The 12,750-nt window shown below is 34.6% G+C and overlaps 1 protein-coding gene across 9 annotated transcripts in view; it reads left to right on the top strand.

Moving 5' to 3' along the window:
• PTBP3 (polypyrimidine tract binding protein 3) overlaps positions 1 to 11,578 on the top strand; it is a 66,556-nt gene extending 54,978 nt beyond the window's left edge. For all 9 annotated transcript variants that reach the window (XM_068666308.1, XM_068666312.1, XM_068666305.1 and 6 more), the window contains 5 exons: positions 2,162 to 2,195; positions 2,823 to 2,915; positions 3,495 to 3,711; positions 4,788 to 4,865; positions 5,536 to 11,578. In XM_068666308.1, the coding sequence (XP_068522409.1) occupies positions 2,162 to 2,195; positions 2,823 to 2,915; positions 3,495 to 3,711; positions 4,788 to 4,865; positions 5,536 to 5,668 (555 nt within the window). In that variant the 3' untranslated portion in view covers positions 5,669 to 11,578. The remainder of the gene's footprint in view (positions 1 to 2,161; positions 2,196 to 2,822; positions 2,916 to 3,494; positions 3,712 to 4,787; positions 4,866 to 5,535) is intronic.
• Positions 11,579 to 12,750: the final 1,172 nt, after the last annotated feature.

Raw genomic sequence — 12,750 nt, 5'->3', positions numbered from 1 at the left:
CATCCTGTGTGGAGCCAGGAGTTGGACTTGGTGATCCTTGTGGGTCACTTCCAACTCAGGATGTTCTATGATTCTAGTTTTTTAAGTTAATTTAATTCTCTGATTCTATTTTTTTAAAAGTTAATAAATAAACGTGTTCACTTTCCATAGTACCACTTATTTTTTTTTTCTTTTTTTTTTTGGTATGCTGGCTGTAAAATTGCCAGGGACAACTTGGATAGTTATTTGTATAGTGGATTGTTTCATAAGCTTGCCCCTGTTATTCAAACCTTACACACTGATATACTTAATTAAAAGCAATATACATCTCTTAAATAAATAAATAAGCTTTACAAAGGCCATGTCTTAATACACATTTCTGCTTGACTGCTGGTAAGCAGTTCTTCAACAGCAATGTAAAATTATTTGTTTCACTCACTCATTAAATTCACTTAACCATAAAACTGATAAAACTGAGTTATAGTCAAACCATTATTACTAAGGTTTAAAAATTTGTTGACCAATTCCTTTAATATTTAAGTAATTGCTGTGTTTCCTACTTTTTTGTCCTAATAGTTGAATTCTACACTAAGCATAAAAAGAAACAGCTGTAGATTTATTAGGACTGTAAGACAAACCAATTACACTTTGCTTTGTTAGTGTATCTTATCACTTAATTTCTGATGATTGCTGTGGACAGGCTTCCTACAGCAAATTATTCAAGATGATTTTCTGAATCTAAAAGGAATGTGCTTTTTAAAAATAAGGATATGTAAAGGACAGACCAAAGCTGGTTTTAGGACATTGCCACTTTACCTAATACTAATCATATCTAAGAAGTCATGTAGAACATCACGCTGCAATGCATGATACAACATAAATTCATTAAATATTGCTAAACTTAAATTTAAGTTAAGTTAAGTGAGGTAAAAATAAGAACATACAACAACATTAAATGTTGGAAATATAAGTCATTGTAAACACATTTCTAGGAAAGTGTGTTACACTTGTTCGTTGATAGTGATTGAAGCCTATTTCTTCTTTTTCTATGTATTGAAAATCTGGTTCATCTAATTTCAATTTTCATTTCTACTCTACTGCAGGGTTTCACTGTGTGTTTGAACTATCCTTCATGATTTTTAAATTAGCTATTTTGCTCATCTTCCCCAAAAAAGCATATTTTAGTAGAAATATTGCAGTCTCATTTCATTAAGAAATGCCTTTAAATAAATTCTGCATTGAATTAAAGTATTCGAGGCAAAAGAGTAAACTTGAAAAACATTTAAATTTTACATTGATAGTAATTGTTCCTTTATAGGGTGATATTTAGGCTGCAGTGTGTTCTGTTTTTAAATAATTCAGGTATGTTTTGATAAACATTTCAGACCTTGTGAGTTGCAAAGGAATAGGCCTAGAATGCAAATAGTGCCTTCTGATAAGTAGGTATTTTTAGTACTTATTTCTAGCAAAATCTTCATCTCAGTTGAATAAAATCTGGTTTCATTAAGGTATATATTAACTTCTTTGGTAGTTGGGGAACTTGGTACACTATGGTTTAATTAAAAACCTCTGAAGAAAAATTACTTCTTTTAGAGTCAGGCTTCGTTCTCACAACTTCTAATCAAACAAAATTTAAACAGCATTTTCCATATGTTTCATATATAAGCAATTAAATAGTACACGTGTCACATATTGTGGTCATGTGCAGAGATGAGGACAAAACTGAAGACAATGCAAATACATTTAGAAGCAACCAGTTTTAGTTTTGTTGTTGGTATCTCCTGTTTAGAAAAGACAAATGAGTTCTTGAATGCTCTTTTCTATTTCTAGTGTAGCAAATGGCTTTGATTTTTCAGTGAATGAACTGCTTGGAAAGAATAAGTTCAAGTAATTAAGTCACTTAATATATTAATAACTTCTTCGGCATGACTCAGTCTTGAGTGATGAAAATGCATGAGCTGAAGTGTTAGCTTGTTTAAATATTTCATATATGCATAGCAGATATATATTAACAAGAATGCTATACGCTGTAGTTACTGAAGGGAATGGCTTTTGGAGAAACAGTTTTATGTATTAGTGTGCAGTATCTCTCCCATTCTTTTTGTTTACCACGCACTTACGGAGTAGATTTCTTTATTTGCATGGCTTTAAAAATAATATACTCATTTTATCATTTGAACAGGCCATCACACCACATGGACTTTTCATCCTATTTGGTAAGATATGTCAAATATACCTTGAGAAACTACAGGACTAGAATTCTTTTTATTTAACTGACAAGCAATGGTAAATTAAAGTTCCATTTTGTCCAGAAAATGCACAATAGAATGGGCTGGTTTTAAAATAACAATAATTTTGAGGCAGTAGTTTCAGTAGTACACAGGTACCAAAAAGGCAGAATGGTTATGGTTTCAGAACAACTTCAGTGTGTGCTCTGATTTGTTTACTGCAAAGAAAGGTAAAGCAAAGTAAGATGAAAAAAAAAGGTTGTATCAGGGGAAACACACTACAGAATTGTCAGATACGTTACTTGCAGGGAAGAATGTTCTCATGGTAATATTTTAATATGCCTCTATTGTGAGGACTTTAACACTGTTACACTGTTTAAGAGTTGAACACAGACATGCAGTTTTATGACAGATATACTGTTTTTTTCCCCTATTTCTGAGCCTCAGAAAATAATACACAAGCTTGAAAGCTCTCTTTCATACTAATATTCTAACCAAACTGTTTAATGAGGTGACTGTTCTTTGTTTACACTAAGGTTAATCAAAAGAGAGAGACTTGATCTTGAGGTTTTTGTAGTAATTTTCTGGACAACTTTTCTTTCTGGGTTTCCACAGGTGTGTATGGTGATGTGCATCGTGTGAAGATCATGTTTAAGAAAAAAGAAAATGCTTTGGTTCAGATGGCAGATGCAAACCAGGCTCAACTAGGTACTCATTTTTAAGGCAGTTATGCTTCTAGCTACCATGAATGTGATAAAGATTAGGAATTTGCCATCTGTCAGTGGCTAATGTAACAAATTTAATCCATCATGGTGATGCTTACAAACTTCATCTTTCATATATTGATCTGCTTACTTTCATGTATGCAAATTATTTTCCTATAATGATTAAAAAAACAAAAACAAAAACTGCAAATCTCAGTTTAGTAAATGTTAGAATTAAAACATCATAGAATTTTCCTCTAGTTTACCTTGTAAATAGCTCATACAGTTTTCATGTAGATCATCTTATATGTACCTGTTGAAAAATAATCAAGTGCTCTTTATTGAAAAGCTGTTTTATGTTTCTGTTGCATTTAGACTGGAGAGTATATACATCCTTATACTTGTTTTAAATGTAATGTTGTGAAGGGAAACATAACCCACCTCATAAAAATGGAATTTGCTATTTAAAATGAGAATGTGTAATCTGACACTAAATAGGAGACAACAGCAGTATGCAAAGAATCATTTTTTCTCCCACTCCAATCATCTGTTTTCCTGTTCAAATGGTGTTTTCACTGATTAGCTATCAGCAACTTGAATGGACAGAGGCTTTATGGGAAAGTCCTCCATGCTACTTTTTCAAAGCATCAGTTTGTTCAACTGCCTCGTGAAGGACAAGAGGACCACGGTTTGACAAAGGACTATAGCAACAGCCCTTTACATCGCTTTAAGAAGCCTGGCTCTAAGAACTTCCAAAATATCTTTCCTCCATCTGCCACCCTGCATCTCTCCAACATCCCGTGAGTACCTACATGTACGATTTTCTTGGAAAGATGATGTTTTTTAGGTTATGTTCTAAAAGCTACAAAGTCTGACATAAGCTGTAAATTTCCTTGTCCTTCTACAGTTTCCTGAGAATCGGGTCATTTTGCTCTGTAACTAAAAACAAGCAAATCCTTTAACTGTCATTTTTTATTGCTAGTGAAGAGGATAATGGATTGAAAGTTATTACTCTTCTTGATAAGTTTTAATAGAGTTTACATTTTCTTGAGAAAATATATTTATTTTTTCATATCCTAAGTTCTGTGTTACAAATTTTTATGGAAAATTAAAGACATGCTTTTTGAGAGTTACATTGCATCAAATTCATCAGTAGCATCATTATGTAATGTAGATACAGTTTTTAATGTTTCTAATGCTTTAAATAATGGTTTGTAGAGAATTTAGAATAATCATGTAAGGGGAAGTTGTGTTTAAAAAGCAGTTACTAAAAAGTGTGTTCTTTAAAACTGAAAACAACCTTTTTCCATGCTAGAAATTTGTCGACAATGTGTGAACTGACAACCAAACATAAGTTTGCACAGGCCTCTTTTGTTCTGCAGCTGTTCTAGGGGAAAAAAAGAAGAAGAAACTGGAATTTTGTTCAAACAAGAAAAAAATATATTTAGAACACTTCTTAAGTGTCTTTTTGAGTAAAATAGAAAACTTTCAAAATTGAAAATACATGAAGCATACTAATAATAATTACAAGACCTCATATATATCTGGAGTTACCCGTTAATTTTTGTGCAATCTGATTTTAACAGAGACAGGACTGAAGGTCCTGTCTCTGTTAAAATGAGAATGAAAATGAGAATGAAAATGAAAAATGAAAAGCAGTAGATTGTATCTGAATTATTTTTGTAGCATACTACAGTGCTAAATCTTAGTGTCAAAGCCAGGATTTGGGGGCTGAAACGTTGACTGGGCTTACGTTGGTGGAGATGGTATTTGATGCTCAAATTTAGTTTAGAAGCCAGAACTGGGAATTTGATAATATTACTGATCTCTGTGCTCTTTTGCAAGTTGAAGTGGTTTGGTTTTGTTTTTTAAACAGGCCTTCTGTTTCTGTTGATGATCTCAAGAACCTTTTTGCAGGTACTGGATCTACTGTGAAAGCCTTCAAATTCTTCCAGTAAGTTCTCATGTAAAAACATTGTGCAATCTTTCATCCTGGAAGATGGATAATGGCTTTTTTGGGAAACTCCATTTCTGTATGACACTATCTATAGGTAACAGCTACACAGCTGTGACATGTTTATGACAATTCTAATCTTAAAATTTCAAATGGGATACTATATTATCATAATTAAATGAAAGATATTTGGACTTTTGACAAATTCCACATGTGTTTGAAGTAAGATAAGTTTAAGGAATGTGAATGGAATAGTACCTTCTTCAAAAAGAAATACAAGACATATATGTAAAATGTTAAGTGAAAGATGACAATGAATCTGTTCTAGCATTTATAAATGTTGCTTGGCAACATTATTTTAGCACGATCCCATACATATAGACAATACAAATGTTTCCTAGAGGTCTTTGAACCATATCTTGACTCATCTTTTTGAAATGCGTAGTTATGGAAGAATGGCATGGCTGTAGACCATTAATCCACAAAATTTATGTAGTCTTGGTATCTCCCTTTTTTATCAGATGCATAACTAAATCTGAGTCACTGCACAACTGTTCAGTGTGGAAGTGATTTATATGGCATGGCTGAAAAAATACATGCACTATTTTTTTGTATTGGCTACTGTGATGAAAATTTGATTAGGATTAATAATGTTTTTTGTTGTACTTAGGAAAGATTGCAAAATGGCTCTTATCCAGCTGGGCTCTGTGGAAGAAGCAGTTCACGCTCTCATTGCGCTTCACAATCATGACCTTGGAGACAACCATCACCTCCGAGTTTCCTTCTCAAAATCTACAATCTGACTTTTCTGTGAACATTCCTTTTAAGACAGCATTGCAGTTTTGGTTAAAATCTTCAAATAGAGACTGAAGCAGCTGTGACCAACTCTGCCTCTTAAAAGAAAAAGCTTATTCATACACACAGCGAAGAATTAGGGGATGATCTTTTCGATTGTAGCTGCCAGTATGTGATCAACATTTAATATTCATTCATAAAAAGATCTTCTACGAAATGTCTTTTAGAAATAATATTTATCATCAAATTTCCTACTTAGAATTTTCTTTTGAGGATATCTTTTTAGTTTTTATTCCAAATCAGCCTTACAAAACATTTTGGAGTGCTTTTACAATACACCAAACAACAAAAAAAAATCTAACAAAATGATGAGTCTACTCTACATATATTAAACACTAATTTGAATGTGAAATAGTGCTTGGATTTCTTGAAGAAAAGCAAGCATTGACTGTGAGTGCCCTCTGAATAGTATTTATGTTACTGAGGTGTGTGTTCATACTTTGGCAAATCTTTACAACTAACTTTTTTTAGAAAACAAAGTCTATGCTGTTCGTATGGGTTAAATTATTAGAGAAAAGGCAGTGCCTTCTCGCTGTGGAATAAAAAATATTTGAGTTTCTTCAAGATGTGATATCAGAGATTTAGCTTGACTTCATCATGTAATGGAAGCTTGATGTGTTATTTTTACTACAAAGTCGTGTTGTGTAATAGTATTTTGGAGAATATAAGAGGGGAAAATAGTCCTGATTTCAAAGAGTTTTTTACATTTCTTTAAAGAAAAACATGTTTACAATCTTATAGAAAATATTCAGGTCTATGACGGTTTAATGAATTTTTAAGAAGTTATTTTTGGTAAGGTCATATTTGGGGATGAAAAATTAAACCTCAGCAGTTTTTTGTACCACTATGGTTACTGTGTATTTACTTAGTTTCTTATTATGTGCCTTACTATGTGCTTAAGATAAAATAGCTTTGAGTTTTACTGAAGTAGCTTGAAAAATGTATTGTGGGCTTTTCAAATTCTCTTGTTTCTGTTTTTGTAAATATTTTCCTTGCTACTTCGTTTGTATTATTTTATTTTATTTTTTTCAGTAAGTAACACTCTGAATTCTAGTTACTGGTGCTTTGATGTAGAGATAGGGCAGAGGTGGGAAAGAGGTTTAACTCATTGTACAATCCTGTAGGCCTCTTTGAACTTTGCTGGTTGCAGTTGTCTGATACCCATATTTGACTGGAAAAAAAAACAACAACAAAATCCCACACAGAAAAATGCACCAAAGCAAATAAACAAACAAAATCTCTACAGAAAAGTAGAAGAGCAAATTCACTCCAGTTTGTGGACTTTATCAAACTTTTTGAGAGACAGTGGCTGTATCAGATTATTCTCTTCCAGGTTCCTGCGTTTTCATCCCAATATTGACCTTAAAGGGCATTCTTTCCTTTATAGATATCAAAAAGTTCAATCCTGATTGTCCACTTCTATTTGGAGAATGAGCTGAGATGCAGTTAGTTTGTGTTGAAAGTACAAATGAACTTTACTGATTTCTGACTGTATTTTAAGAAAAAATACATTTTTAGTTCTTTTTCTCTTTAGAATTTATAAAAAAAAATGTCAGTTTTTGAAGAGGTGATATCATAGCATTGCTTACTTAAAACTACCGTAGTTCGTTTCTGCAGTAAAGTTTTGCAGCTTATTCATTTTTCTCATGATTTCTTTTTATGAGTTGGAGGATTTTCCCTATTTTCTAGATTAGAGCGTGTATTTCTAGAGAGATCTGAGCATTTTGGAGTAAACTTCTTCAAACAGTTTCCCTGAATTACATTTGTAAAATCAGTGAGATGCTGCCTTGCCCTTTAGCAATGTCTGTAACTTCATTAGAAATGCAGCAGCCAACCGTAGTGAAGAAGGTGCCAGATCTCTATACCACAACAAAAACGTGCTATTTGGCAGTTGGTAAAGTGCTGACTATGTAGGTAGCCATAGTAGGTGCTGTACACAAGTAAATAATTATTCAGAATGTAATATTTGATGGAAAGTTACTGTGGTTTAGGTATAGCTATGTTGTCTTCGAGATTTGAGGTAGTCTTTCCGTTTTACCCTCTTTTATTCAGTTTGGTGAATTTTCAAACTTTTTTTTTTTTCCATGAAAATTAATTCTGTGGTGCCAGAGCAGCCTAGAAAGTATCATCTTTACATTTTCAGCGAAGGACAGTTGTAGGTAGCCTTGTTCATTTGCAGATAGAACCATTTTCAACAAGACAGCTAATTCGTAACTCACGTCTGCGTTCAGCCTTCTTAGCAGTCACATTGATAACAGCTCCAGACAGCTGCTGAACTGAGAACGCTTCTTGTTACTGCACATCAAGTGGTTTGATAGTATTAAGACATTATTCATAAAATACGATTTGTCACTTTTTTTGAAGAGCTACAGCCACAGAGGAGAGAAGTCATATTAGACCTGAATGTAACTCTAAAGCAGGGAAAAGGAACCATAAATTTGAGAGTTAATATTGACATATATAATATCAGAAGCAGTATATGTATATTGTCTGTATAAAATGTTATATGTATATACAAACAGACAAATTATGTGCCTTTTTAATTTGTTGACTATAATAACAGAAGGTGAGAATGCTTAAATAGATGTAAGGGGATAAATGAAAGGGCCTTAAATAAATGTAAAGGGCCTACAACATTCTCTCAGAGAGAGGAATATATTTTTGTTTTTGTCTTAATGTTAGGTATAGCTAATGTCAGCTCTGGACTGCTTGCAGTTTGAAATGTAGAGGCCTACAGTTTAAGTTGCCAGATATTTACAGATCTTTAATTTAAGAGAAATCTGGGTAGTAGATATTTATGATCCTATGGTTTATTTTGTTTGTTTGTTTTTGCTGTTGTGATACATTTATCCTCTGTCTTTTTATAACTTTCTTTTGTTGTTGCTCTGTTTCTTTAGTTGAGTTGTTCTCATGAACTTGCATCTAGGTTGGTGTGCATCGTAGAGATTGTGCCTCTGACGGAGACCTGCTTGTACGAAAAGTGCAGGCGGGCTTCAAAAATAGCAGTACATCTTCATGCTTGCTTAACAGATGGTACTAGTTAAGGCTAGCTTATGTCATTCAGTATTCTGCCTTGAATAATTACAGGCAAAAACCAGTACTATAATGCACCGTTAGCGGAGGATCAGGATGGCAGGAGTAATTCTCATGCTTTGTGCTTGACTCATCAGTGCCTGGCTGCAAAAGCGCAGTTGCATCTCAGTTCATGGTTCTCAAAAGCATATACGAGCTTGGTATCGGTGAAAAGAGCAGGACTTGGGAAAGAATGGTTTTATCCTACAGATCCTTACACAGGATGTAGGTTCTTACAGATGCACGTTGGAAAAGAACCTCTGAAGGCTTTAGTCCTACCTCTCACTAAGATTAGGGCCAACTTTGAGACGATGTTCAGAGAATTGTCCAGAGTTTTCAGTATTTCTGAGAATGGATATTTCACAAATACTGAGCCACAGCTGCAATGTTTGACTGCCCTCATTGTGATTTTTTTCCCTTGTGTAATCAGGCTTTATGTATATTGCATCCTACATGCGTTGCCTTCTGTGCTATTACTGTGCAATTCTCAAAGATGTTCCTGGCTCCATCTTCTCTATACTCTGGCATTAAGTTGTTAAGGAGAAGTTAATACTTTCTTTAACGTAAATTCTTAGTTCCCGTTTAAGTCATTCATGGAGTACCCTGTAATGTGTATAATGTAACTCATAAGTTGTACTCTAGAACACTAATGTTTAAATCCTGACCGTGGCTGCCAGCAATGGCTGATGATGGAGTTCTCTGCCTTTATGTATACCAAGTCAAAAATCAGCTCTGGGTTACCTCCAACTCTATTTTTTTTTTTTTTTTGGTGGAGGCACGCTTGGTTCAAAGTGTAGTAAGGCCTTTTTTAGCAACCGGGGATGTCCCTTAGTGCCTTTTCAATTGCAATTTGTTGCTTAATGGTAGAACTTTTACATCCAAGTTCTTTAAAATGTCTTCGAAAACTGGAACAAATTGCTTCAGGGGATGGCGAACCTGGGTTTGTATGCTGAGAAAACTACTTACCTACTTACCCTTGTTGAAAAAAAAATTGCCAGCGTGTCTTGCTCTCTGCAGATTCATTCATTTTGTTTAGCAAAGCGATGAGGTTTTTATTCTGTTTTGGTTGTGGACCTACTCTTATTGTATATGAGTAGCACGTACTGCTGTTTTTCAAGTGAGAGGGTAACTGCTTATAAGAAGCTTTTTTTTTTTGTCTTTTTTTTTTTTTTTTTTGCTTCAACCTTTTGTCTTGGCATGGTGCTGTCCAAAGCAGACCTACCAAACTGAGTGTATTTCCAGTTGCGCTGAAAGAGGTAGGGTTCAGATTATACTTTTTTTTTTCATTACCTTCATCTTCTGTCTTCTGAAGATCTCTTCGCTATATACAAGGCTGTTTGCCTGTTCTTTTTAAAGCAAAACCTAACAGTTAAGAATTGTGCATTATTTCATGAAAGAACAGAAAAATCCTGAGATTCTTAATTTCAGGGCTTTATTGTGTAGGGTGGGCAGGGACCAAAGTTTATGTGCCTTCTGTAGTCCTATATGTAGGGTTTTTTTTCTATCTATTGCTGGTTTAAGTATAATAAATACCTTTTTTTTTCCCCCTTGAAATGGTATATTGTTAAGAATGAATGTTGTCCACTGACTATACAAGCAGTCAATTGCAACTTTCAATACAGATGTAATTATATCTTTGCCTTTACCACTGCAGTATTCTGTTTTATTTTATTTTGTACTGCAGTATGCCAGAATCCAAGCATAATCCAGGTATTTCTGATTTAGAATTGTCACAACAGCTTGTGCCTGGAGCAGTCCCCAACAAATAAAATGCTTACGTAGTTGAAGGTCCTTGATAGATGATGAAAGCCTTTACCTTAGATTAACGTCACCACTGTAAACAGTTTTCCCCTTCTTGGAAACTGTGCATTATTTATGATGAGCGAGAACCTAACCACCTATGTACTTAGCCCATTTTAAGCACTTTCCAATCTTTCTTGAGTGTACTGTCGACTTTCTGCAAAATTTCACCCTAGAACTGCAGCAGCAAATTAAGTTGGAGCGGCTAACCAAGCAGATTCTTGCATCAGTGCATCACGTTCTCTGATCAAAGACTGACTGTACCAGTTTTAGTGAGATGTGCTGTGAAAACGTGTTTCCTCTCTGATGGGAAAGACCCAGTGCAAAGTGGACTTTAGTTGAGACTGCTGCTGGTAGGTGAAACTCGTGGTAGAAAATGAGGTCACAAAGGGAACCAAATGGTGTAGGGTAAGGAGTTAACGGGCTACTTTTAGTACTGTATTCAAGACACACAAAAGCATGACTAGGAATTACTGACATTCCTTCATTTTACATTATCTGTTCATAAAAGTCCCTTCTTGGTTTATAGATGTGTTCGTCTAACACAAGAAAATGCTGTAAATATGTGTAACCTTTTTTTAAACCTGGCAAAAACTGTTTTGGGGGACAAATGAAAGTATAAAATGCTTTTATATATATATAAAAAAAAAAATCAATTGTCTTGTATATTTTAATAAACAACAGTACCAGCTTTCATTTGTAAAGCAGCTTCTGGCATTGGAGAAAAAGGATTCCATGTTTGTTGAGATGATTTATATTACAGGAGCAAAGATGATGTAATATTAAAAAAAACAAACAAACAACACAACAACAACAAAAACTATTTTCTAATTGTGTAGTGCATGGTTAGATTGAAATTGTTTACACTGCAATATATGGTTTCCTTTAGATTTGTGTATTTGCTGATTACTTGGTATCTACACCTAACTCTTTTCCTAACTCTAGTTGTTGTAGCATGCCTTTTAATAAATGTCATTACATCTGTACTCACTTGAGTTTTCCTGTGTTTTTGTCTGTTGCTTTGGGTTTATTTTTGTCTTATATTTGTGCAGCTAATAATATCTTACTTCCTTTTATTTTTTTTTCTTTAGCAACTACAGCCATCTAAGAAGAAGCATTTTATATCAAATGTATCTTAAGAGGACAAAAGCACATCTCCAACAACAGTTGAAGTTCAGTAACACCTGAACAGGGTAGAAGTCTCCATTTTCAGTAGGATGGAAAACAACCACTCTGATCCACTTCAGCAGTTGAAGACTGCTTCATTCTCTGAGACAGGGATGAGAGACCTGAAGCCTTGGGGATTCATCAATCAGATTTCTTTTCTTTTTCTCATTAGCCTTTCTGTTCTCTTCTATAGCCATCAGATTCAAGCTTGTAGCACCTGCACAAAAATTTCCAAAACTTAGATGCTGGCTGAAAGAGCCAGCTTTTAGCTTCCTGTTTCTCAACTTTCTGGTTGACTACTTCTCTTTAATGCTCTTCTGTTTGTCCTTCTGTGTGTTACACAACACTAATTTAGACCCTGTTGTTCATGTATCCAAAATCGAGGAATAATGGTGAACGGGCAGGAGGCTAAACAATGCAAGTATTGGGGGTGATGAGGGAAGTGCAGTGCCCCCTTGCTGAGCCAAAATTCTCAGCCAGTCTGGGAAGGATTTCATTGTCAGCTACTGAGTCCAAGCCTAGCAGACCTTGAAGTCTCACATGTGTACTTAGTGACCGCCTGCGTCTCTTGGTCAGGACTAGAGCACTGCGCAAATCTCGCGTTGACTAAGCTGTCGGTGATCTCTGAATATAAGCACTTTTGAGGGGAGAAAATTCAAATTCATTATAGAAGGGATGTCAGCTTTGAGCAACACACTTGTTCTCTGAAGGCTAGAAGTGTACTCCTCTAGTGTAATGCTTCATTTTGGTGCTAGGTTTTGATACCCCAAAGTCTGACTTTGCTTCTTTGACCATGTCTTTTTGAATAAATGCAGTAGAGAGTGGGATTCTTACCTGTCTTCTGTTCTTTCACAACCAAAAACAAATCCCAACTCAAATTCCTGTCTACTGTCATTAGACCCTCTGAATATAATCCCAAGTAATTGTTTTTCCTTAAATAGTTAGAGGTAAGCATCTACCTTGGAAAATGGAAAGTTACTTTTAAACAGTA

This window comes from Anas acuta, chromosome Z (genome assembly GCF_963932015.1).
Source record: "Anas acuta chromosome Z, bAnaAcu1.1, whole genome shotgun sequence".
NCBI lineage: Eukaryota > Metazoa > Chordata > Aves > Anseriformes > Anatidae > Anas > Anas acuta.
This window is presented reverse-complemented; position numbering and strand designations above follow the sequence as displayed.